The sequence below is a fragment of the Pongo abelii genome, chromosome 1 (genome assembly GCF_028885655.2).
Source record: "Pongo abelii isolate AG06213 chromosome 1, NHGRI_mPonAbe1-v2.0_pri, whole genome shotgun sequence".
Taxonomy (NCBI): domain Eukaryota; kingdom Metazoa; phylum Chordata; class Mammalia; order Primates; family Hominidae; genus Pongo; species Pongo abelii.
Genome location: NC_071985.2, coordinates 42,909,322 through 42,936,787, shown reverse-complemented (window position 1 = coordinate 42,936,787; position 27,466 = coordinate 42,909,322). Strand labels below are relative to the sequence as shown.

Here is a 27,466-nt window from a genome sequence, read left to right as displayed (position 1 = left end):
ATGACAGAGAACAGCTGGGATCTGTTTTCTAAGTGACTAACCCTTTAGAGATGTGAAGGAACTATTTTGGGGCTAGGAAGTTAATTCGGCAGTAGGATATTTGGTAGAAGGTCTTTAAAAAGAGGAAGGCCCCACCTGTCTGACCTGGGAATGGGCTGGCCTGCCTGGAAAGCAGGGATGGAATGAAACCATCGAAACCACGTGGGCAGAATGGCAGCCACCGACCGTGGCCTCTTCTGTCCACTTAGAATACTCCCGACTTCAAAAATTAGTATATTTTAGCTACGTGGAGGAAACAAGAGGGAAGTCAGATTTAGATTAGAATAAAAATTTATTTTTGTAAAGAATTATATTTTGTATTTGCAAAAGCTGAAAATGCTCATAAAAATTACCAGCCCAGAGCTTGGATTTCCACCGGATCCACCACGTGAGACAAAAGAGTCTGTCACTTCTTCTTGCCAGGTTTGGGGGCCTTTTCTAGACCTTGGATGTGTTTTCGAGGGAGCTGATACTCTTCTACAATCCAAAAAGCACACACTCCTCAGCGGAGCAAGAACTTGCTCCCCGGCTGGCCCTCCACCAGTCCCCGTTGTCTCACAATGTCATTCCACTCAGCTCAAACTCAACTTCGGGACTGACCACTTACGCCTACACCTCACAGCTGATGTGTATATTTCTGAAATTTTCACACTGAGAGCTACTTTCTGGGTGTATTTCAGGCATTTATAATTTTTTCACGAGAGAGAATGTGTCTGTTCAGTCTGTGCTCCTCGCTCTTCCTCATAACATTTCTTCTCAGTACCTCGTATGGGGTTCTTCACATAAAGGGGCTCAACTCTAGAAGTTAACTGTCAAGTACTGCCATAGGCCATGGAATACATTTGCCTAAATGAGCATTTACTATCCGCCAGGCCCTGAGGATGAAAAAGGCAAGGTTTCTGGCTCATGCAGCTCAGTCTGGCAGGAGGTTCAGACATTAGAAAAAATTAGCCAAGCTGCAGACATTAACTAGAAATATAAACACAATTGGAAAGTGCTACATTAGCAATGTTTAAAATGCTAATTTAGGCTCAGGTCTCCCAGGACCCCTGGGCTGGGCCAGTGAGCCTCTGAGGTCAGGTGGGCTTGGGCGTGAGAGGGCATCTTAGGCAAGGGGATAGCCCAGGTGGAAGTACATGTGGGTAAACATGCAAGGAGAATCTGGGGAACTGCAAGGAGACCAGGCCAGCTGGTGCCTGCAACATGGGTGTAGGAGCTGCCAGAGAGAGCCTGCAGGGAAGGCTGGGGTAAGGCTGGGGTCAGGCTGGGAGGGTCTTGTTTATTGAGCTTAGGAGTTAATTCTGAAGGCATTGAAGAGGCATACAAAGTTTTTTAGAAGGGAGTGATGTGATCATATTTGTTTAAGAAAGCTGACTCAGGCAGAGATGTGATGGCTGGTTTGAAGTGAGGACAAACGGGAGGCTGGGTTACCCAGAGTTAGTAGAAAGAACTTAGGCTTTAGGCCAGGCATGGTGGCTCACGCCTGTAATCCTAGCACTTTGGGAGGCCGAGGCAGGCGGATCGTCTGAGGTCAGGAGTTCAAGACTGGCCTCGTCAACATAGTGAAACCCTATATCTACTAAAAATACAAAAATTAGCTGGCCGTGGTGGCACGCGCCTATAATCCCAGCTACTCGGGAGGCTGAGGCAGGGAAATGACTGGAACCTGGAAGGTGGAGGCTGCAGTGAGTGCGGTGAGCCAAGATTGCGCCACTGCACTCCAGCCTGGGTGACAGAGCGAGATTCTGTTTCAAAAAAAAAAAAAGAACTTAGACTCTGGAGTCTAAAAAAGTTCCGTGCCCAGCTGTATCACTCAAGAGTCAGAGGATCTCAGGGCAAGGCATGGAACCTCTCTGGGCCTCAGTTTCCTCAAACAGATAACAGTTCTGCAGCATCATTATGATTAAGAGAGATGCCTGCAAAAACCCCAACAATGGGCCTAGCACAAAAGTTTGGGTGCTCGCCATATGTTTTATAGAAAGGGACCAACCAGGAAGAAAACTACTCTAATAGTGGAAGAGAAAACACTGAATTTGGAAGGAGCCAAAGGATCTGATTCCAACACTGGTTCCCTCTTCTCTAAATAGCTACTAAAAACTAAATGGAGAGAGAAAGAGAGAGAGAGAGAGAGAAAGAGTGTGTGTGTGTGTGTGTGTGTGTGTGTGTGTGTGTGTGTGTGTGTGTGTGTGTGTGTGTGTGTGTGTGTGTGTGTGTGTGTGTGTGTGTGTGTGTGTGTATTATGCAAGTTGAGTTGGCAGGAAGGTCTTTGCTGAGCTAGACCAATGCCTCCACTCTTCAGAGGGGATGCTCACCAAGCAATAGCCAGCCGAGGTGGTGGACCTGGTTTCCCTGGATCTGCACCTGAAGGCTGTCCTTGGCCCCAGGGGCAGGAGTGACGGTGGTGCTAGCCTGGCATCGCTGCTGAAGGATGGCAGCCACTGAGTATGGGTCCAGACCATAGGCCTCCAAGTTCCGGACCACGGTCACCTGGGGGGACAGTGGGGACAGAGACTGACGGTGGTGACTGCATTCCCTTCCCTCCAGAGGGCCTTCCAGAGCCTCAGCAGCCTTCTCAGCCCCTGTGTTCTCTGATGGTTCACCATTCCTATAACCCTAGTACTTTTTAAATCCAAATCACTTATTTTTGTGCTTCTAAATTGATTCTCTCTACCCCATCCAATATATGTATTACATATTTAGAGGGACAGATACTCTCTGTATCACATAGAATGTCTACTTCTTTTTTAAGTTTTTTTTATTTGGAGAATTCAAAACATAAATGAAAGCAGAACAGTATATAAACCCACATGTACCTATCACCAGTTTCAACAATTATCAACTCATGGCCAGCCTTGATTCATCTATACCCCTGTATACTCCCCACTCCTCTATTACTTTAAAGCAAACCTCCCTAGACACCAGATCATTTCATCTATAAATATTTCAGTATGTATCTCCAAAAGACAAGGCTCATTTAAACATAAAAACAAAACCATCATCACACCTAAAAATAAATTAACAAACAATAGTTCCTTAATATCAATAATCTAGTCAGCAACACATGCATTCTTCTGTTATTCAACTTCACAAATGACAAGTATGTGACTTTGAGATAAGAAAGAAAAATGTTAGTGCTTTTAAAATATCACAATTCTCCCCCTTGTTGCTTTAAAACAAATTCTTTCTCATTCATGACTGCAGACAGTAAAGTGTATTACTATCAGGGGTGTGTGGGGGATGACTGCTATCAATAAAGACTATAAAAGCTCCAACTAGCCTTACGCTTGTCAATGGGCTCCAGACCCAGAAAATCTTAGAATCAATAAGACTTTAGAGGACGTATCTCTTCCAATTGCCCACCTGATGCATGAACCCCCAACTACATCCTCCCCCAACAAGTGCTCACCTAATTTTTGCTTGCAGACTCTCCAGAAAAAAATTCACTATTTTATGAAGCACCAATTTCGATTTTGGACAATTCTATTTGTCATTATTAACAGAAAATTAGTGTTTACATAAACTATATATATGAAAATTATTTAGTTCGGTGTCTGGCACATAATTAAACACTCAATAAATAGTGACTTAGTAATTATTGTAAAGGTTATCATTACTGGTTCTCAATAATTGAGAACCAAGTATTTATATGCCAAGTACATTCTAAGTGCTTCAGCCACGTATACTCCTTCATTTGATCCTCACAGTGCCTTACCAGGTAGGTATTATCTCCATTTTTCAGAGTAAAACTCAGACAAAAAGAAATGAAGTAACATGCTCAAGGTCAGGCAGTGAGGCAACGGCTGCATTTGAACCCAGTACTATCCAAAGCCCATGCTCGTAACTGTACACTACTACAAAGTTCTTTATTTTGAACTCAAGTCTGTCTTCTTGGAATTTCCACCCAATAATCCTATTTCTGTCCTTTCAAGGCATATAGAATAAGTGCCCTACTTTGCCAGGGGACAGCTTTGCACATATTTGAGGAGAGATGTCATTGGTTCCCCACAATTTTGTGTTGCCAAGCTAAACACACTCAGTTCCTTCAGCAAGTTTTTTACAAGTTATTTACATTGAGCAAGGCCTAAGAGGTGAAAGAATATGTGGGAGCTGAATGTCCATAACATAGTTCTAAGAAAAAAATAAAAATAAAATCTTGTTTACTTTTGGAACCAGGCTCTAGCAAGTTTCCTAGAACAAAATCCTAGAGGGCAGTGAGTGAGCGGGGTCAGCTTTACCTGTTTCATACAGAGCCCAGCCCAGGCACATAAACACGGGTGTTTCATAAAAAAATCTTTGATGTGTTTGAGGCCAATCTAAAAACCTCCAATCACATTAGGGAGACCAGAACTTGGCAAGAACATTAAATCACTATCCTTGAACATTGTGTCTTTTTAAAATTACCTTTTTATTAGAAGCTCTTTGTGCTAGGGTGATGTCAATTGGACAGATTCTCCCTTTCTTCACAATGGGCTCTTGTCCGGGAAAGGTCACTTGATAGGCAGGCTGTAATTTTTCCAAACACCTGAAACAGAAGTTATGAGTTGCAAACTGATAAAGCCAACAGAAACCATTTCCTCATACCCCACTACCAGCAGGCAGTTAGGTGTAGGCTGAAACTGCAGGTTTCACAACCTTGGCTGCACACTAGAATCATTCAAATCCCTAGGGAGCTGCAGCCCAGATCAATGAAATCTGTATCTCTGACTAGGGCTACATATTTTTAAAGCTCCCTAAAATGCAGCCAAGGTTGACACCCACTGATTCAAAGATGGGAACATCAGTGACTTAGGCCCCTGGAAACGGTCCACTGACCTGGCCTTTTGAGAATCTGCCCAGTCTGCCTTGTGGAGGCTACTACTTGTCTCAAGAATGTGCCTTAAGTGGCCCATTGCCTGCGAGTGCTGCTTCACATTTCTGACATGTTTTATAGACAACTTTTACCATGAGGAGTTTCTACCTTTTATCTAACCAAGTTTTCTCTTGCTATCACATATATCAGGATCAACAACTTTTTCTATAAAGGGCTAGACAGTAAATATTTTTGGTTTTGCCAGTCACCTGGTCTCTTACAACTACTCAGTTCTGCCATTATAGCATAAAACCAGCGCACAGACAACACATAAATGGATATGGTTGTGTTCCAATAAAACTTTATTTACAAAAACAGGTGGCAGGCCAGATTTGACCCATGGGCTGTAGTTTGCTGACTCCTGATAATAAACTATTTTCAGTTATGTGGAAAAGAAGGAATATTAAAAATTTTTCCTTTAAAGACTTTAAGACACTTTTCCCCAGCCTTCTTTTGCTTCTGCATCTTATTGAAGTTCTTATTCTATTTTTTCTTATTTTTTTAAATGCCCTCACTTTAACAGAGTAAGTTCTTTTTTTGAGACAGGGTCGTCTCACCTTGTCACCCAGGCTGGGGTGCAGTGACGTGAACATGGCTCAATGCAGCCTCCACCTCCTGGGCCCAAGCAATCCTACCGCCTCCGTCTCCCAAAGTGCTGGGACTACAGGCATTCACCACTACGCCTGCCTGAAGTTCTTATTTTTAATTAATGTTCCTTTTTGTTCTTGCTTTCAAGTTCTCCTATGTCATATTGGCTCAAATTGTTCCAAAGACCCCCCAAATCAGAGTTCCTCAAGCCTGTGTTTATGTAGACTGACTTGGTATGAATTACAGAAAGAAAATCAAAGGCTAAGATAGTGACAGTATTAAAGTTCAATGTGATCAATATTAAGGTGAGGGGATAGAAAAGTTGGAGAGGGACTGCCAATGCTCGTTACCTGGTCAGAAGACTGTCCCATGGAAGCTTCATGACTGTATGCTGTTCATTTTTCTCTAAGATGCAGTCACATAGGATGGGATCCAATTTCACAAGACTAAAGGGAAAGAAGAGGCAATGAAGAAATCCTAGACTTGTCCCTTCTGACCTGAAGGCTAACTCAGGATTCATCTCTCATATGGCCTTTATAGACATTCAGGATATGCATCAATTATGGGCCCACAGTCCAAAAGGCAATACACCTTACGGGTGGGAGATACACATATGCTTTCCTAGGAAAAGCAGGAGGTGGAAGGGAAAGTGAGATGGGATAAATTTGAAGATCAGGAGCCTTTGCTACTAACTAAGCATGTGACCACGGCTTTCTAAGCTTAGCATCAAAATTGGCTAGTGAGGAAGAAAGAAAGGAAGTGGGGATCTTTAAAATGAAGGTGTTGGCCAGGTGCAGTGGCACACGCCTGTAATCCCAGCACTTTGGGAGGCTGAGGTGGGAGGATCACCTGAGGTCAGAAGTTCAAGACCAGCCTGGCCAACACAGTAAAACCCCATCTCTACTAAAAATAGGGCCGGGCGCAGTGGCCCACGCCTGTAATCCCAGCACTTTGGGAGGCCGAGATGGGTGGATCACTTGAGGTCAGGAGTTTGAGACCAGCCTGGCCAACATGGTGAAACCCCGTCTCTACTAAAAATACAAAAATTAGCCGGGCATGGTGGCGCATCCCTGTAATCCAGCTACTCGGGAGGCTGAGGCAGGAGAATCGCTTGAACCTGGGAGGCAGAGGTTGCAGTGAGCACAGATTGTACCACTGCACTCCAGCCTGGGCAACAAGAGCAAAACTCTGTCTCAAAAATAAAAATAAAACATAAAATAAAATGAAGGTATTAGATTAGGCTGGTATGTCTCAACTTTTTTATCATGATGATTTTTTTTAAAGTGAAAAAAAAATTTTTTTTGAGATGAGGTTTCACTATATCACCCAGGCTGCAGTGCAGTGGCATGATCATTGCTCACTGCAGCCTCAACCTCTTGGGCTCAAGCGATCCTCCCACCTCAACCTCCCAAGTGGCTGAGACTACAGGCATGCCCTACCACGCCCGGCTAATTTTTGTATTTTTTGTAGCGACAGGGTTTCACCATGCTGCTCAGGTGGGTCTCAAACCCCTGGCCTCAAGCAATCCTCCCGCCTCGACCTATAAAAATGTTGGGATTACAGACATGAGCCACAGTGCCCGGCCATTAAAGTAAAAAACAATTAATGGAACTCTCTTCATCTGGTAGTTTACCATCTGTATCCCTTTTTAAGAAAATAATACCATAATGGGTACAAATATACAGTTAGATAGAAGAAATAAGTTTAATCTTTGAGAGCGGAGTAAGGTGACTGTAGTTGACAACAATGTATTGTGTATGTCAAAATAGCTAGAAGAGAGGACTTAAAGTGTTCCCAACACATAGAAATGGTAAATACTCGAGGTGATGATACCCCAAATACCCTGCCTTGATCATTATACACTCTGTGCATGTAACAAAATACCACGCGCACCCCATAAATATGTACAAATATCCATCAATAAAAATAAATACCTAAAGCTATGATGACTTCAGTAAATTCTTTGTAAGCTTGCATTTTATTCCTCACAATAGCCAATTAAAGATGATTAATGGGTATTTGTGAGAGAATATTTACTTAGTCTGTAGTCAATGTTGATCGTATACATGGATCTGAATACCCCAGACAGTAACTCTGGGTGTCCACAGCCCATGGTTTGGAAACCACTGATCTTAATTACCTCTAAGATGCTATGGTTTTCTATTCTCCCTCCCAGACATCCTCCCCAAATGTGTCTATGTCTGATAAAGACAAAGACCCAATAAGACAGATCTGGTGCTTCTCATGCACTCACTTTTTGTTGTCTGCATCAACCAGGTCATTTTTCTTGGCGTAGTTAATGACGATCATTCGGACCTCACTGCCCTCCAGAAAGCTCCCCTTCCTAGGTGAGGAGAAGTGACCCAGGGGTTAGTTCATGCTGTGCCATGAGACAAAAATGCAGATGCCCAGACTCACTCCCTGCTGAGCAGGTGACTTTCCTTAGCTTTCGGCCTCTAGTTTCTTCCCTTTTCCTGACTGAAGTGAGCATGACCATGTGAAGAATAATTACAGGCAGAAAAGGGTGAGACCTACTCATTCATTTAGTCCAGAGGAACTTGCCCAGGGAAGGAGGCTGGAAGCTGGATTTTGGAGAAGGGGAGAACAGGGGCAGAGCAGGTTTTGCCAGTCGCAAAAGAGCACTACTCAGGTTGAGAGGAACTGTAGGCCAGAACACCAAGCAGGCAGAGAAGGGCTGCTCTCCAAAAACTCACTTGTGGCCAGACTCCTGGAAGAGCAGGGTCATGCTGGCTGGGACACAGTAGAGGGGTTTTATATCTGGAGGGTGATAGGGCTGTTCCCTGCTACCCTCCTGGATAGTCTGGGAGGTCGGGGAGGGCTCGGGTATGACGAAAGATGTAATCCTAAAACCCAGCAGAAGGAAAGAAAAAACACATTTTATACTAGCATCTCAGCAATCCCCAGTCCGTGGCCCACGTGCCCTGGGGCCAGCTGGGCTACAGTGACAGGCCCCCTGCACTCACCTCGGGTGTTTCCAGTCCACAGCCACAATGCTCTCCACCCCTTTGCTCAGCTCCTTCACCTGTATAATCTGCTCCTGCTGCATTTGCTGCAGGAACTTAGAGAGCTAAGGGAGAGAGGGCCAGTGGTAGGGGACTTCATTGATTCCACACACATACTGAGCACCCAGGATGTGCCAGAGTGAGCTAGGCAGGGACTGTGCAGGGATATGAGACAGCCCCTGCCTTCATCAACCAGGAACTGGGAGGCCCCCAGCCTGAGGGCCAGGGAGCAAGAAGCTGCTAGAGACTAACCAGTGAGGCCATTCAGAACTCTAATCAGATATAAAGGGGTCAAAGGAGAAAGGAGAGTGGGTGCCACCAACTGCTTCAGCCCAGGGAGAGTTTCTTTCTTCCCCCTTATACTTGGAGTCAAAAAGCTTAATTCTAGACTGAGCCTGGTAGACAAGGCTTCCCCAGCATCCATCTGGCTTATGTCATATGTGCCCCTACACAACTCTCTGCATGGGTCTGCAAAGAAGATCCTTGCTTACCTTTTTGTAGCTTGACTTCTTTATGTCCAGTTGTCGTCCTTCGGGGCTGATGGCAGATGGAAAAGGCAAGTTAAACTAATGAGCAGTCATACTGAGACCTGCCTGACACTGAGAGGAGGGCCTTTTTCCTCAGCCTTCCTCCCGCACCTTCAGAGAGAGGCCACTGTGCCAGAACTCTCTGCCCAGGGATGACATCAGAGAGGGACGCAGACTATGGGACATTCTAAATCAGTGCTGTTCAACAGAACTTTCCATAGACGTGGAATGTTCTCTGTGTTGTCTAACAGGGCAGCCATTAGCTACATGTGGGTAGTAAGTACTTGAAGTGTGACTAATGTGACCAAGGAAACTGAATTTTAAATTTTATTTACTTTAAATTAATTTAAACTGAAAATAGTGACATGTGGCCAGTGGCTACCGCATTGGATACAGCCTTAGATTCCTCCCAGACCAGACAACCTTCTGTGGCCTCCAAAGTTGCAACAGCAAACTCACACTGCGGGCAGCCAGGCCTGGAGTGGGCCCAGCAAGCCGCATCCTGGGGTCAGGTTTGGCCAACTAATTATCTACTGTCTATGGTCACATTAGTGCTACAATGGCAGCATCGAGTAGTTGCAACAGAGATGGTATGGCCTGCAAAACTGAAAATATTCATATTTACTATCTGGTCCTTTACAGAAAAACATGCTGACCCCTGCACTACAGCAATTAGTTTTGGAGGGGACATTCCTGATAAAAGCTTACATCTTCTCTCAAAACATGACACGCAGTAGCTGTGGATTCTCGAGGAGTCCTTCTAGAATCCACCCCAGGATCCTATCCTACAGAATATTCTGGGGCCCCTTTACCATGTATTTGCAACCCAAGAAAGTCAGGACAGATTACCAAGTATCCCTCCACACACTCCAGACACCACATTTGTACAGGATAGCTTAAAGACGCCCAAGTATAAATGGGAAGACATTACATTAAGAATCACTTTTTAAAAAAATCACAGTCAGATTCTCAAAAAGAAATAAATTCAGGCCGGCCACAGTGGGTCACGCCTGTAATCCCAGCACTACGGGAGGCCGAGGCAGGCGGATCACTTGAGGTTAGGAGTTCAAGACCAGCCTGGGCAACATGGTGATACCCCATCTCTACTAAAAATACAAAAATTAGCTGGGCATGGTGGCATGTGCCTGTAATCCCAGCTACTCGGGAAGGCTGAGGCAGGAGAATCTCTTGAACCTGGGAGGCAGGGGTTGCAGTGAGCCGAGATCACGCCACTGCACTCCAGCCTGGGTGACAGAGTGAAACTGTGTCTCAAAACAACAAATAAATAAATAAATAAATAAATTCAATCTCAGGGTAAAAATCAATAAGCAAACCTCCTGACACGATAGTATTTACTGAATGCTTATTATGGTTCAGGCTATGTAATCTTTACAGCAATCCCATGATTATTAGAAATTAGGACTCAGAGAAGCCCAGTAACAAGCTAAAATGCACATTGCTCGAACACCCAGGAGACCTAGCAGTTGAGTCCAGATGGCTCTGTCTTCAAAATCCAGGTTCTATCCACACGCAATAACCTAATAAAACCTAATGTGGCCCCCGACATACTTTTCAGAAGTGTGAGGAGGTTGAATGTTCCAGAAGAAGCTTCCTGACAAAGAGGTGCCCTGGGACACTTCCTGCACAGGACACGCTGCCCGATTTGTGAGGTTGCCCAGAACCCCTACGGCAGAGGCAGTGTTCACGGAATCTCAGGAATTTTAAGTTTCTGGTCCTCAATATCCTTTCATTGGCTAAAATTTAAGATTTTGTTTTAACAGCCCAGCAAGCTAAGAATTAACTTTTTAGAACCCAGGAACTAATGTACTTGTCAGATAAGCCTTCCCCTCCACTCCTTCCACAGCATGTCCCTCAACCAGTCCCTGCATTGGCCCCATCCTGTCCTACTACCAAGGAGCACACGTGAGACCCCGGCCCCGGCCTCCAGCCCACATCAGTGCTTTCCATACCAGCAGGAGAACATGTGGCTGCCAAGGAAAGTGCTGGTGAGTAAAGGGAGGTCAGCCTTTTTGACTCGGCACTTCAAGGCATGTAAGAAGCATTGCTGTAACAGCTCATCCATTTGCTCTGCAGGGAAAAGACAAGAGCCACATCCTTCCTGAGGGATACAGAACACCTGGTACAAGAAAACGACCCCCAGCTTCATCCCTACCTCACCTGCTTGGCTCTGAAAGGAACCCATTCCCAGGTACCAAAGCTCCCAGCCTCTCTTGAGCACTGAGCCTTTAAAGAGGGTTGACCCCAGAGAAGGAGTCAAGCCACAAAGTCCCACCAAGCTAGGAGTGTTCACCCAGAGAAACTGAGCCAGAAGAAACCTTGGAGGGCTTTGTAGCTGAAAACAGGCAAATGCCAGGGCAGATTAGCTCCCAGGAAGACGTGACTTCCTGGGATTCAAAACAAGATGTGAAAGGGCTGCTGTGCCACCCTCACAGAAAATAAGGACCTTCCCCTCCTCCCCCAGGAGCTTGAGGGCCATTCTAGTCAGCAGTGGAGTGGAGCTTGTCAGCCTCCTAAATTGAGAGGTGGGGAGATGGGCTCTTCTCCTCCTAGAGTTATACCTTGAAGCGTTTTGCTATCTGTGGAGTCTTGGTTCAGGCCCCCGGTGCTGGTGTCTTCTGGGGCTTCTGAGGGAGACTTGTCTTCACATGCCTGGTGAACCTCCCCATTCTCCTCTTCCCCCTCCAGGGTCATGTGCCTCATGTCTCCCTGCAGGGTGGAGTCCACCTGGACAGACCCCTTCTCTTCACTGAGATCTGCTGAATCCAGGGCCAGTGGAGCAATGGAAGGTGGAGAGGACTTGTTTCCAGACCGCCTGGAAAAATCTCATGTCAGAAACATCAAGCAGCAGCTCCAACACTCTCCAGCCCTGGCCACAGAGGAGTCAGCAGTGAGGTCAGAGACAGCAGAGAGCCAACAGGCAGGAGTGGCCAGGAGGGGGCAGAGAGCCTATGCCCTCATCTCAAGCGTACTTTCAATTCTGGGCCCCCAAAAGTTCCATGCCTCAGTTTCCTCATCTCTGAAATGGACAGAATAAATCTTGTCTCCTCCCTATCCCAAAAGAATACTATTAATAGACATCCCAAGACTGAGAAAGATTAAAGAAAAAGGAGTTTAAGATAAACTCCCAAAAATGTTCCCTTCCTCTGAGTTAATAACAAAACCAATTTGAATTAAATATGAACATTAAGATCGGGAATGAATCTGTAATATCTGTTTGGTGAAATGCAAACCCACAGTTCAGCATATGTAATAAAACACAAACACCTGGACTGCTCAAGGACTGCAAAATCAGTGGCTTCTGTGTTACATCAAATGCAGTCTAACGTGGAAAGCAGAGATTGCCATGGTTTTATGCCACTAAGCCTTAGGAAGACAGGAAAAAAGGCGATGCCATATAGCAAAGCACACAGAGCAGTAAAAAACTTTATCTTAGCAAACATTATGCAAATCAAACTAAGTTTTAACTAATAGTTATGGCAAGGCTTCTCAGTGTTGTTCACAGTAAAGCCAAAGGGTATGTTTAGGCTATTCTGATCAGGCAAATACCGTAAATATTTTTTTCAAGGTGCAGGGAGAGAACCAAAGCAGCTGCTGCTAACACAACTTAGATAACCTGACCTTGATTGCTGTTGCCCAGACTGATAGTTAAACAACAAGGTGCTAGGAGAACATCAGTCATCAGCCCTCAAATATCTAAAAACAGGTTAAAATGAGCTTGTACCTCCAACAAAGGAGGGCTTGGCCAGTACTTGTAAAATTAATAAGTCCGGCAGGGAGTGGTGGCTCACGCCTGTAATCTCAGCACTTTGGGAGGCCTAGATGGGCAGATCACGTGAGGTTAGGAGTTCGAGACTAGCCTGGCCAACACGGTGAAACCCGGTCTCTACTAAAAACAAAAAAATTAGCCGGGTGTTGTGGGCACATGCCTGTAATCCCAGCTACTTGGGAGGCTGAGGTAGGAGAATCACTTGAACCGAGAGGCAGAGGTTGCAGTGAGCTGAGATTGCGCCACTGCACTCCAGCCTGGGCAACAAGAGCAAAACTCCATCTCCAAAAAAAAAAAAAAAAAAAAAAAAGGCTGGGCGCAGTGGCTCACACCTGTAATCCCAGCACTTTGGGAGGCCGAGGAGGGTGGATCACGAGGTCAAGAGATCAAGACCATCCTGGCTAACACGGTGAAACCCCGTCTCTACTAAAAATACAAAAAATTAGCCGGGCATGGTGGCAGGCGCCTGTGGTCCCAGCTACTCAGGAGGCTGAGGCAGGAGAATGGCGTGAACTGGGAGGCGGAGCTTGCAGTGAGCTGAGATCACGCCACTGCACTCCAACCTGGGCGACAGAGCAAGCCTCCATCTCAAAAAAAAAAAACAAAAACAAATTAATAATTCCAAGACTGGGCTAGAAAATATAAGAATGAATCTATACCAACAGGCCACAATACTTGGCTAAATGTGTTTTTTGAGAAAATCACTGCTTACTGTTTTGCTAAAATGACAAGAAAATAACCAGAAAATGAACAGGTACACGTCTCAAGAATGCAACCTTTACAGTCAAAATGTGTTACTTTCATGAGGAGGAGGAGTCTGGAATGTGAAATTTGAATAACATAAAAGTAATCAGGTTATAATCCTGGTGTCTAAAGGTCTACCCTGCTGTGACTTGGATTCAGAAGCACTCATCATGGGGTCACATGATGCATAAAATGTGCATGGCAGCTAGGGCCAGATTGACCAGGGCTATAAAAAAACGAGTATCACTGTACTGAGAGGCAGAGCGGATGATCCCTAAGGTCTTCCTTTGGGTCTAAGATTCTATAATTCACTTAGAAAATAAAGTTCTCTCTCATTACTTGTCCAAACAGGGGAAAAAAATATTTTCTTTATATGTGGTAAGGAAATAAAAGTCTGGGGTTAGCAACTTGCTTAAAGACATGGCTAGGACCAAAACTCTCACTCCTGAATCACAGGCCCCATCCTCTCCCCAGCTGCCCCGGTTCTCTGTAAAACAGAAGAAACTCTGTACCCACCACAAGTGGTCCTGGTAAGTGTGGAGCACAGAGAAGCCCCTTCCCTTCAGGCCTGACGTGAGCATCTCAGCTGTGGACATGGCTGCAACTCCAACGGCTACAGGGGCTCTAAGAAGAAGGAAGCCAGAGACCAGGGTCAGGGAAAGTCTATGGGAAGGGCACATGTTAGGATCATCTTCTGACACATGTGGTAAAAATACCAAGGTTACCAATTTGAAGGTCTTGTATCCTAAAACCAAACTCAGTCCACTCTCAGTTTTCTTCAGATTACCTACAAATATTACTTTCAAAAATCCCTTGACCAAACATTAAACTAAACACTAAACTTCTGTATTAGTAACTCCTCTGTTGACTTTATCACTGCCTTTGTTTTATTCCTGCTGTGAATTAAATCCAGGTAGGTCTTGGAAGGACATTTAATGTTCCCTTTCATTAATTTCAAAAATATAAATTATCTCCTCTACCTTAAAGAAGTCATAGCCATCCCATAAGGAAGTTTAAAGGGGAGACAATTCATATATCATAAATTAGGCTGAGGGATGCCATAGGGAAGAGAGAAGAGACACATAGTGGGGCCAACTAGAGAAGTTCCTTCTAAGTTGACTTTGTAAGAGGGGTTGCTCAGTGTAACTATATATCTAAGAACTGGATGTTTCCAGGATATCAAAAACAACCACATATACAGTAACTACAGAAACTTCCAAAGCCCAGATGAGAAATCTCTGTCAGCCCAGTGTTACTCAAGCATTGATCAATCAGATATTGCCTGTAAGGACGGGTGACTAGCTGGATAACAGTGGGGGAATAATACATAAGCCTGGCAAGGTAGCCAGGGTCCAAGTGAGAGTTCCTAATACTTGAACTTACTTTAAACCTGGTAGCTCTGCTAACTGTACCTATAGGTCAGTTCCTGCCACAAAATCTGAATCTGGCTTCTTTCCCAGTTCTTAAAAGAAGGTTTTTCTCATCTACCCCTGAAAGGTCAATGGCTTGAGAACTCCAATCTTGAACATGACTTGTATTTTTTAACAACCCCTCATATCATTACCCCTACCACAAACCATCCACAGCTCCACCCCCATATACACTCTAAAGGCTAAAGTGAACAGGCCAAATATCCATTTACATAGTTTCCTCCTATCTCAGATAAAATATTGGGGGAGAAAAACGGTAACACCATCATTCTTTTCAACTGTAATTTCTGCTACAGGTAAACAGAAGTTTCTACATGCTTGGTTCCAAAGCGTTCAAGGAAAATAGAATAATATGAGTAGCAAAAATAAGATCTTTGAACATTGACCCCTCCCATGCCTACCATTGCTCTTTCCTTCTCTCTCAAAGAAGAAATTATCAAAATAATGAGTCCATCTTGGTCATCTCCATGACAAAAAAAATAGTAAGATGTAATTTTGCACTTACTAGGATAACACAAATGAAGATGACCTATCATATCCAGTATTGGCGAGAGTATAGGGAAACAGGCTCCATATATGCTGCAGGTAGGTGTAAAAACTGATACAGCTTGTTTGTAGGAAAACAGAAAATACACATGATCTTCAACCTAACAATTCTGCATTTCAGTATCTACTCTGGAAAAATACTAGCAACAGTGTCCCTAGAAGCATTAATAAGATAACGTTTGTAATAGAGACAAATTGGAGGCAACCTCAATGTCCACCAGGAGAGGGCTTCTTCTATCATCACACAACAGGTAAAAAGGTTTGGCAGATCTGTGTGTTCTTATTTAATACACAGTTAAATTTAAATGTGTATTAAGTTAGTATTTAAATGTCCACTAAAAAATAAAAATTAAAAAAAGAAAATGTCCACACTACATTAAGTGAAAAAATAACACATACACAGTATAATTTCGTTTGAATTTTTAAACACACATACCCTAAGCCATGTGTTTTTATATGCACATGTATATGTGTGTAGAACAACGACAAGAAGGACACACATCAAAATGATAATGGTTATTTCTAGGAGAAAAAGATTGTGGGGTAAGGGGGGCTTTTAATTTTTCAGAGTTGTTCATACAATTACTTCTTATTTTTAAAAAGCAGTGGAGGCTAGACACAGTGGCTCATGCCTGTGATCCCAACTCTTTGGGAGGCCAAGGCAGGAGTATCGCTTGAAGCCAACAATTTGAGACCAGCCTGAGCAACAGAGTGAGATCCTGTCTGTATGTAAACTGTATCTCAATAAAGCTATCAAAAATAATTAAAAGATGAGGATAATGATATGGATATAGGGGAAAAGCATGAGGGTGATGAAAGACAACAACAACAAAAAAAACAAAAAAGGTCACAAACAGAAGGAGACTAAGGAGACACGACGACTAAATGCAATTTGGTATTTTACATTGGATATGTGAAGAGAAAGAAGACATCCGTGAAAAAACTGGGGAAATATGAATAAAGTCTGTAGTTTAGTTAGCAGTACTTTGTCAATGTTAATTTCTTAGTTGTAATAATCTATATTGTGGTTATGTAAGAGGCTACCATTAGAGGAAGCTGGGTAATGAGCATTTCAGAACTCTACTATCTTTGCAACTCTTCTGTAAATCTAAAAAATAAAATAAAATAAAATAAAATAAAATAAAATAAAAATGCTAAGTTGAAAGAAAACAGAGCAGCAACAGCAAGCAACAAATACACTCTGCCCAGGCGCATGGACTCCCCATAGGTTCGCTGCCATTCCCCTGCTGGCCCACTGTGCTTCTTCCAAAACCGATTTTTGCTTTCACTCTTTTGTTCATATGCTTTATAAGTTGTCATTCCCCTCCAACTTCTCTTTTACACAAGTTTTTCCCCCAAAGGCACAGTTGCCTGGCACAGTACCTGTTCCCCACCAAAGAAATGGCACAGAGGTCGCCCTTCTGTACCTGAGGCAGACCAGCAGGGGGCATCACTAGTCCAGGCAGCATCAAATCTGCAATGCACAAAACAAAAATATCACAACCTGCATTCGGCCTCCATCTCACCCTGTGTTTTACTTCATTTCCTCACTCACTCAACAAAAAAATAGTTATTAGGTATCAACTATGTTATTCATAATAGAAATGAAAAATGGCAACTTCCAACAAAAAAAGAGTTATTAGTTATCAACTATGTTATTCATAATAAAAATGAAAAATGGCAACTTCAGTATCAGACCTTCTCTCCTTAGGGGGCTAAAGGTCAAACAGAGTTTGAGTGTCCTGGTCAGGTGCAGTGCCTTATGCCTGTGGCTTACGCCTTTGATGACCCCTTCACCCATCCAATAGCAGGATATTTATTTTTATTCAAATGGTGGTTTCTAAGCCAGAAGTGGGAACCTTCACTTCCACTCCAGACTCAGCTCCTAACATTCTTCTGGCATAAAAGACATACTCTTAGCCAGGTGCAGTGGCTCACGCCTGTAATCCCAGCACTCTGGGAGGCCAAGGCAGGCAGTTCACTTCAGGTCAGACGTTCGAGACCAGCCTGGCCAACATGGTGAAACCCTGTCTCTACTAAAAATACAAAAATTAGCCAGGCGTGGTGGCGCACACCTGTAAACCCAGTTACTCGGGAGGCTGAGGCAGGAGAATCGCTTGAACCTGGGAGGCAGAGGTTGTAGTGAGCCGAGATCATGCCACTGCACTCCAGCCTGGGCAACAGAGTGAGACTCCATCTCAAAAAAAAAAAAAAAAAAAAAAAAAAAAAAAAAAAGTTTGAGTAGCCTATAACATGATCTGTCTTGTCCTAGTTTCCTAAATTCAGCTTATTGATTTATAGTATAGCACATGGTGGTTCACAAAGTACTTTCACAACACTTATTTAAGCCTTACAACAGGGCCAGAGAGGCCCAGAGATCTTGTGTGGAACCAGCCAAGTGAGAAACATAAAACACACAGGGGAAAAAATTCCATTTTTCAACCACACAAACATAGGAAATGGGTAAGTTTATTACATCAGTTGGCTTTTGCTAAGTAGGTTTCAGCCAATAGCCAGACTATAGGAAAATCCTCTTACCTGCTCCCCCTACCAGTTTCTCGAGTACCAGAGGCCATGTTGTAAAGGTTGGCAGAAGATCAGGATAGGACCACAGCGTGTACACTGTACAAAAAGAGATCCAGAAAACACTACTACCAAAAAGCCAATCTTCTAGAGAAATGGAAAAACCTAACACTATGGTCGCTTTAATTAGAATACAGGAAAGAAACTCAACTCAAAGCTAAAGAGAAGGTTGTAAGGGGATGCCCAGAGAGGTTTCGTTTTTGAGGAAGGAAAAAACCTAAGAAACTGAGTGTCACCTGAGATTTGGAGGCACCCGGATTGCAGCAGCAGAAAATGGTCACAGTGGACAAAAAAGTGAGGGCAGAGAACCAATGAAGCTTTTATTTATGGCTTCAGAAGCAAGTAGCCTAAGAACAGGAAGCCAGCTGTATAAAATTTGGAAACTTTCCCATGTTTATCATTTTTATCCCGTTTCCATAGTGATTAAGCAGCAAAAACCCCTAGGTCAAAAAGCATTGTGGTTGTCTTCAGGTACAGCAAGGAAGTGAGATCAGGGGCAGGAGTGGCCTAAGGATATTGCATTGCACTATTGCAGCCACTCCTGGAGGATGAAAAGCCCCAAGTTACAAAGTAGGTGTCAGCAGCTATGGAAAAGAGAAAAGGAGACTGAGTCCCTGAGATTTGTGACAGAGAAGGCAAAGAATCCTAGAGAGCCACTCACAGCCTAAAAAATCCCTGTGAGACATATGGTTGAAGTACACCATGAAAACAGCTGGATATGTAGCTTATCAATCCAGCTTCATTCCTATCACAGTATCTCTTTTCAGTATTTTAGGAAAATCCTGCTACAGATAGTTTTAAGAAACATTTTTTAGCCTGGGCACCCTGCTCATGCCTGTAATCCCAACACTTTCGGAGACTGAGGCAGGAAAATCACTTCAGCTCAAGAGTTCAAGACCAGCCCGAGCAACATAGTGAGACCTTGTCTCTACCAAAAATTTTAAAAGTAGCCAGACATGGTGGCATATGCCTGTAGTCCCAGCTACACAGGAGGCTGAGGTGGGAGGATCCCTTGAGCACAGGAGGTTGAGGTTACAGTTAGCTATGATCACACCACTGCACTTCAGACTGGGTGACAGCGTAAGACCTTGTCTCTAAAAAATATATACATTTTTGGCCAGGCGCAGTGGCTCACATCTGTAATTCCAGCACTTTGGGAGGCCGAAGCCGGCGGATCACGAGGTCAGGAGATCAAGATCATCCTGGCTAACATGGTGAAATCCCGTCTCTACTAAAAAATACAAAAAATTAGCTGGGCGTGGTGGCGGGTGCCTGTAGTTCCAGCTACTTGGGAGGCTGAGGAAAGAGAATGGCGTGAACCCAGGAGGCGCAGCTTGCAGTGAGTCGAGGTTGCGCCACTGCACTCCAGCCTGGGCAACAGAGCAAGACTCTGTCTCATGGAGACATGCCCTGAAATTCCATCCTTTTCAAGACCTCTGCTCTATCCCTAGTCAACCCACTGTAAACTTCTCAGCCACTGTTTCTTCATCTCAGAACTTCCCTTTGCAACCACCCTTACTTACTATGTCAGCCCTTTTTTAATCCCTCCTACAGTGGTTTTGCATAAGAGAAAACCTTTTGCAGAATTCCAAAGGAATTGAAAGACTCAATTCTAGGAACACTAGGTCCATAAAGATCCTTGGGGATGGTATTGGGAGATTTTGTGCTTGCTTATTTTATGGGAGACAATGAAAGAAACAGAAGCAGATGTTAAGCAAGAACTACCTAATGGTAATGGCCATCTTCGTCCTGTTGTCATACCTGTTGGATACAGATTTTTCTCCAGTTCAAAGAGGATGGGGTTACCACCACTCACGTACACAGTCACTGCATCCCCTTTGTGAGCATACAACTTCACAATGTTGAGCTCCTCCTTTCCAGGTACTAACTCAGAGACTTGATCAGTTCCAAGGGTGGGGAAAGCAGTTGTCACATCAGCTCGAAGCTTTCTCCTGTAGAAAGCACACCAGCACTGTGAATGCTGCCTGGACAGACTTTTAATAAGTATCAAGAACGAACTCAAAAGTGCTCACTATAAAATCACGAGGGCCAAAGAAAGATTGCCTGGTTTATGATGTCCTAGTCTCACACACACTCTTCTGAAACATCCTAAACTCTTTTTCATCCATTGTCATCTATTTTCACTCATTCCTGGAGTATGCCTTTCCATTTTATGGGTGGGAAAACAGGCCCAGTGAACAATCCAAGTTAGCCTGACACAGGAAACAGCCCTGCCTTCCTGACTTCATGCCTAGCTCTTGGGCCCACACCTTTCTCATACGTGCTTCGCAAATCTGCCAGTTTATGATTAAATAACTATGCCATAAGACCTATAGACAACTACAAAGCACTGGTTACAAAATTCCAAACACAATCTCCATTTGTGACCCTGTCTGAACAGATACAGTTCTTCTTACCACATGTGCCTTATTCCCTCCCACTTCAGTTTCCAGCTGTCTCTGCTGCCAGAAGTAATCACTGGTCATTTTTTTCTCTTATACTTTTAATTCTTGGTATCCCATCCGATCTCCCCCAAGGGGCATTAAGCTCTTTGGAGGGCAAGAATTCTGTATTCCTTCACTTCTGCATTCTCCACAACACCTTAAATAGTCTGCAGTCAGTAAACGCTGACTTAACTACGTTTTCTTTTAAACTCACTAGACTATAAAAAGAGAGCCGGGTCCCCCTCCATCCTCACCTCAAAATGTGTCTAACCCACCCTTGCCTTCTGGGGTCCCTTCCCTGGCATACCCCTCGGCCTCCACCCGAGGATGTCGGCCAAGAACAGCGAGGGCTATGGGCCAGCGGGGCCCAAGAGGTGTCTGGTTGTTTTGGTGGCAGAGCAGGCCCCTTTCCTCCCTCACCTGTCCGACCCCTTGATGGCCGTGTTGGACTTGACCCGAAAGGCCTTGGCAAACATGTCTGCTGGGGTGGCCTGGGGAAGAGAGCACAGAAGCCAGGGAATGTCAAGAAAGCGAGGGCGCAGCAGCTGCCAGGCCCGCAACCGTGGGGGCAGCCATGCTGGGGCCCGGCCGCGAAAAGGGCCCGGCTGGAAACCAGGGCCGCGAAGCTTCGTGGCCGTTGCCGCTGGGGAGGCCGCGGCCGCCCCCAGTGGCGATACCTGGAACTAAAGCAGGGCAGGGAGGGGCAGGGCCCAGGGAACGCCCCTCCCCCGCCCACCGTCCCATCCCCTCGCGGGCCTGGCTCTGCGCCTGCGCGAGCAGCTCGGGTTTGCCCCTCCGTAGCGACTCGGCCACGCCAACAGCTGTTCTGTTTATTTCTTTCCACCCCATCAACCTTAGGAACTGCTTTGAGTAGAAGGTCTCTGCAAGCTCCCATTCCATTCGGTTCGGTTCAATTCCGCAAAAATAATTGAACTGATAAACATGAGTTCAGGCTTCGGCCGGGCGCGGTGGCTCAAGCCTGTTATCCCAGACTTTGGGAGGCCGAGGCGGGCGGACCGCTTAAGCCCAGAGGTTCGAGACCAGCCTGGGCAACATGGCGAAACCCCATCCCCATAAAAAATACAAAAAAAAGAAAGAAAAAGAATTGGGAGGCCGAGGCGGGCGGATCACCTGAGGTCGGGAGTTCGAGACCAGCCTGACCAACATGGAGAAACCCTGTCTCTACTAAAAATACAAAATTAGCCGGGCATGGAGGAGCATGCCTGTAATCCCAGCTACTCGGGAGGCTGAGGCAGGAGAATTGCTTGAACCTGGGAGGCGGAGGTTATGGTGAGCCGAGATTGCACCATTGCACTCCAGCCTGGACAACAAGAGTGAAAGTCCGTCTCAAAAAAAAAAAAGAAAAGAAAAAAGAAAAATTCAGCCGGGTTTGGTGGCGCGTGCCTGGGGAGGCTGAGGCGGTAGGATCGCTTGAGCCCAGGAGGCGGAGGTTGCCGTGAGCCGAGATCGTGCCACTGCACCCCAGCTTGGGCAACAGAGTAAGACTCCGTATCAAAAAATAAAACAAACAAACAAAAAAACCTTGAGGGCCTTTTGAATGTTTTTCTTTATTGTATTTTATTTTGTTTACTTGGAGACAGGGTCTCGCTCTGTCACCCAGGCTGGAGTGCAGTGGCCCAATCTCAGCTCAATGCAGCCTCGACCTCCCGGGCTCAAGCGATCTGTCCGCTTCAGCCTCCCGAGTAGCCGGGACTACAGGCGGGCACCACCACACCAGGCTAATTTTTGTATTTTTTGTAGAGACAGGGTCTCACCTTGTTGCCCAGGCTGGTCTCAAACTCCTGAGGTCAAGAGATCTGTCCGCCTCGGCCTCCCAAAGTGCTAGGATTACAGGACAGGTGTGAATCACCAAGTCGGGCCTAAATGTTTTTCTTAAAGGCATTCTATGATTAAGGTCTATTCATTGTACTATAAGCTAGAAGCCTCAGCTAGAATTTTCTGTAAGATTTTTCTCATCCCTGATTTTTAGTTTACATGGGTGGTAATAACAGTAATAGAGAATTCACTGTTGTCCCAGATTTGTCCCAAAGTCACACAGGCAGGGAAGAGAAATTAGGTTTTCCTCAAAGGGACAGCTGTGTTCCCTGGAGACAAGGATTTAAACGCCCGGAATCCTGGCTCTTGGTAAATTAAGTCTTGCATATTAAAATTACATTAAGTAATTTAAGTAATAAAAGTAAATTATGTTTTGCATATTAAAACTTCCAAGTGTCCATTCACCAATAAAAAATCCCAATTGACTCAGTGACACAGTTGCACAAAGGAGAATTCCACACTGGCTTGCCAAACATTAGGCCTTCTACAATGTTTGCCCACCACCTATAGTGGCCTAGGGACCAGCCCCAACTCCTCCTAAACCTGTGACCCACTAGGCCTTTATTCTGAAGTATCCCAGCCACCAGGCCAATGTCAAAGGAGCCCAGAGGAGGACAGTGCCTACAACAGACCCGTGTACCCACCCTTCACCTCCCACTTGGCCACTTTTCGGATGTGCAATACATTTGGGGTCTTTTGCAGCACAGCTGCTGAGGAAGCCTCTTCCTTAGGGAACAGAGGAAAGCTATTCAGAGAATACTAAACATTTTAAGCTAGGGGAACTTTTGTATACCAGATGTCCTTGGATAAGAAAACATCCATTGTAAACCTAAAAATGAATTAGTGGTTGACAAGTAGAAGCCAAGACCCCAGAGGATTCTGGACCATGGCATCCAGCCTCCTCCTTGGTAGAGCAAGATCCCTCTTCCCCAGTGGGCACAATCCCACCTTCTCTTCTTGCATCACAGACCTGCCTGCTCCCTGCTGGCTGACCGTATTGCAGGGAAAGCAGCCTGAACCTTAAGTTCAGCAAGCCCTGATTCCTGAGCCTTCCATCAGCAGCTCCAGAGCCACCCCACAGGGCTCCCAGACTGTTCCCCACTGGTGGGTCTGAGCTGCCAAGTTGCAGCAAGGCGCAGGGCAAATATACCAAGAAAGCTGCCATTTACGGAGAAAAAAGATCATTTTCACTAATTATACTTGATAGCAACTGGCTGTAAATTGGATTCTTTACAAGAGTACCAAGTATTTGGAAGCGAGGGTAGGCCAAATGAGAGATTCCATTTTCCTTAGCCTTCCTTTTTCTTCTCTTCCCAGTGAGTCCTAATGGAGAAAATTTAGTTTAATTCATTGAAACTTTACTGGAAGCTTTCTAGTCAGGCTCTGTGATTTTTAAGACAAATTCGACACAAGCACTCTGCCCTCAAGGAACTCACAGTCTAACAAGTGGTATTTATGTCCTCTTGAAGTCTATAGGACCACAAGGTACCCAAACTGATAATTCATCCATGGCTACCTACTATTTACTCCTTCACTAGCCTTCTCTTCTCTTCTACTGAAGCCCACACTCAAATCCCCTGAAAATATGGATCATTGGCATCTATATTTCAAATGTGACCAATGGTTTGAGAATTCTTTGATGGACCTGGATGGCTTTTCAGATGAACTAGTGTGTTCACAGCCTCAGAAAGAGTCATGATATCTTCACCCATATACAGATGATTCAGGGATACGGGATTTTTACTTTTTCAAATGTCTCCATGCCCATTGCCTCATGTTACCTTCATACCAATGCTGTAAGCAGTTGTTGTTAACCCCTTTGCCAGGTGAGAAACCTGGAGTACAAAGAGGTTAACTAACTTGTCCAGGCTCACACAGTTACCTTGCATGATTTAGTCAGTGGATGATGCTTTCTAACCACTAGGAAAAAATGGATGCAATGAATGATGTCAGGACAAATGCCTATCCATTTAGGGGGAAAGTTTACCTCATATTTTCATAAAAAGAAATTCCAGATAAAGATCTAAATGTAAAACAAAACAAAACAAAAACTACCACAAAACTAAGCATGCTTTTACCATATAATCCAGCAATCACTCTCCTTGGTATTTATATAAATGAGTTGAAAATGTGTATCCCACACAAAAACCTACACATAGTCATTTATGGTAGCTTTATCCAGAATTGACAAGACATGGAAGCAAACAAGATGTTCTTTGGTAGGTGAATGGATAAATAAACTGTGGTACATGCAGATGATGAAATATTCTTCACCACTAACAAGAAATGAGCTATCAAGCCATTAAAAGACATGCAGGGGCCAGGCACAGTGGCTCACGCCTGTAATCCCAGCACTTCTGGAGGCCGAAGCGGGCAGATCACTTGAGGTCAGGAGTTCGAGACCAGCCTGGCCAACATGGTGAAACCCCATCTCTACTAAAAAATACAAAAATTAGCCACGCGTGGTGGTGGGCACCTGTAATCTCAGCTACTTGGGAGGGTGAGGCACGAGAATCGCTTGAACCCAGAGGTGGAGGTTGCAGTGAGCTGAGATTGTGCCACAGCACTCTAGCCTGGGCGATAGAGTGAGACTCAGTCTGAAAGAAAGGAGAGAGAGAGAGAGAAGAGAGAAGAGAGAACATGGAGGAATCTTAAATGTGTATTATTATACTAAGTGAAAGAAGCCAATCTGAAAAAGATCATACTGATAGTATGTAAGTGATAGTTCCAACTATATAACATTCTGGAAAAGGCAAAACTATGGAGATAGTAAAGAGATCCGTGGGGGAGGGAAAGATGAACAGGTAGAGCACATGTTGGGAGAAAAGCTGAGTGTTGGGAGAGCAGCTGAGGCAGGGCTTGCGTGTCTGCTAGACTTGCTGGCTCCTTGCTTCTAGCACACCCATTATCTCAAGCAGTCATTCATTTGATTCACTGTTTCCTTTCAACCCCCACATCTTCACCACCTGTTTGTTTGTTTGAGCACCAATAAATAGCCGTGGGCGCCCAGAGCTCTGGGCCTTGGCAGCCTCCACACTCGCGATGGTCCCCTGGTCCCACTTTCTCAAACTGTCTTTTTCTCATTCCTTTGACTCTGCCAGACTTTGTCACCCCCACGACCTAGTGTTGGGTCTGATCACCCCAACAACATTCTGGAAAAGGCAAAACTATGGAGATAGTAAAGAGATCCATGGGGGAGGGAAAGATGAACAGGTAGAACACAGAGGATTTTAGGGCAGTGAAATGCTTCTGTATGACACTATAGTAGTGGGTACATGTCATTATACATTTGTCCAGACCCACAGAATGTACAACACCTAATGAACCATAATGTAAACTATGAACTTGCAGTGATAATGATATGTCAATATAGGCTCATTGACTATAATATGCAAATAAATAAGCCTTGATTCATAACTCACAGCCTATTCACATACAAACTCAAAACAGATTGTAGACCTGAATAGAAAACAAACCATAAAACTTCTAAAAGAAAACATACGAGAACACCTTTGTGACCTTGTGTTACACAAAGATTTTTTAGATATGACACAGTAAACATGACCCATTAAAATAAATAATAACAATTTGGACTTCATAAAAATGAATAAATTTTGCTCTTCAAAAGACAGGTTAAGATCTTGAAAATTCCAGCCAGGCACAGTGGCTCACGCCTGTAATCCCAGCACTTTCAGAGGCTAAGGCAAGCGGATCACTTGAGGTCAGTAGTTTGAGACCAGCCTGGCCCACACAGTCAAACCCTGTTTCTACTAAAAATACAAAAATTAGCTGGGTGTGGTGGCAAGTGCCTGTAATCCCAGCTACTTGGGAGGCTGAGGCACGAGAATCACCTGAACCCGGGAGACAGAGGTTACAGTGAGCTGAGATGGCACCACTGTACTGCAACCCGAGTGACAGAGCCAGACTCCATCTCAAAAAAAAAATCTGGAAAATTGCAGAATGAGTAAATTTTAAGTGTTCTTATCATAAAAAAAGTATGTGAAGTAATGCATATGTTAATCAGTTCAATTTAGCCATTCACAATTTATAAGTTTAAAAACAATATGTTGTAGATGATAAAAGTATACAATTTTTATTTGTCAAATAAATAATATTTTGGCGAAGCATGGTGGCTTGTGCCTAAAATCCCAGCACTTTAGGAGGCTGAGGTAGGAAGATCACTTGAGGCTGGGAGTTTAAGACCAGCCCAGTCAACATAGCCAGACCTTGTCTCTACTAAAAGTAATTTTTTAAAATTAGTCAATTGTGGCTGGTCGCAGTGGCTCACACCTGTAATCCCAGCACTTTGGGAGGCCGAGGCAGGTGGATCGCCTGAGGTCAGCAGTTTGAGACCAGCCTGGCCAACATGGTAAAACCCTGTCTCTACTAAAAATACAAAAACTAGCCAGGCGTAGTGGCGGGTGCCTGTAATCCCAGCTACTCGGGAGGCTGAGGCAGAATTGCTTGAACCTGGGAGGTGGAGGTTGCAGTGAGCCGAGATAGCACCACTGCACTCCAGCCTGGGCAACAGAGCGAGACTCCATCTCAAAAAAAAAAGAAAATTAGTCAATTGCATAGAAACAAGTGGATCCAGGAAAAAAAACAAAACAAAAACGATTAGTTGAGTGTGGTGATATGTGCCTGTACAAGTCCTAGCTACACAGGAGGCAGAGGCAGGAGGTTTGCTTGAGCCTAGGAGTTTGAGGTTGCAGTAACTATGATTGCACCACTGTACTCCAGCCTGGGTGACAGAGCTAGACCCCATCTTTTTTTTTAAAAAAAGTATGTGTGTATATATGTGTGTATATGTATATACACACATATATACATACATATATATACATATATACACACACATATATATATATACACACACATATATGTGTGTGTGTGTATATATATATGACATGTTAAGAAAATGAAAAGATTAGCCATGGACTGGGTAAAAAGATTTATATCTGTAATATATAAAAATCTGTCAAAAAATAATAAGGAAACAACCCAATAAAAATTGGACAAAAGATTTGAACAGGAACTTCACCAAAGAAACTAGATGAATGACAATTAGGC

General features: G+C 44.3%; 1 protein-coding gene across 3 annotated transcripts; it reads right to left on the bottom strand.

Moving 5' to 3' along the window:
* Positions 1 to 312: 312 nt before the first annotated feature.
* On the bottom strand, positions 313 to 21,240 carry EIF2D (eukaryotic translation initiation factor 2D). Of its 3 annotated transcripts, NM_001132324.1 has the most exon segments (15): positions 317 to 516; positions 2,352 to 2,526; positions 4,441 to 4,561; positions 5,827 to 5,922; positions 7,731 to 7,820; positions 8,191 to 8,340; positions 8,461 to 8,564; positions 8,991 to 9,036; positions 10,997 to 11,114; positions 11,606 to 11,859; positions 14,074 to 14,181; positions 16,917 to 17,007; positions 18,072 to 18,155; positions 19,878 to 20,068; positions 20,981 to 21,145. In NM_001132324.1, coding segments are annotated over 15 exon segments (1,755 nt in total). In that variant the 5' UTR covers positions 21,037 to 21,145; the 3' UTR covers positions 317 to 445.
* Positions 21,241 to 27,466: the final 6,226 nt, after the last annotated feature.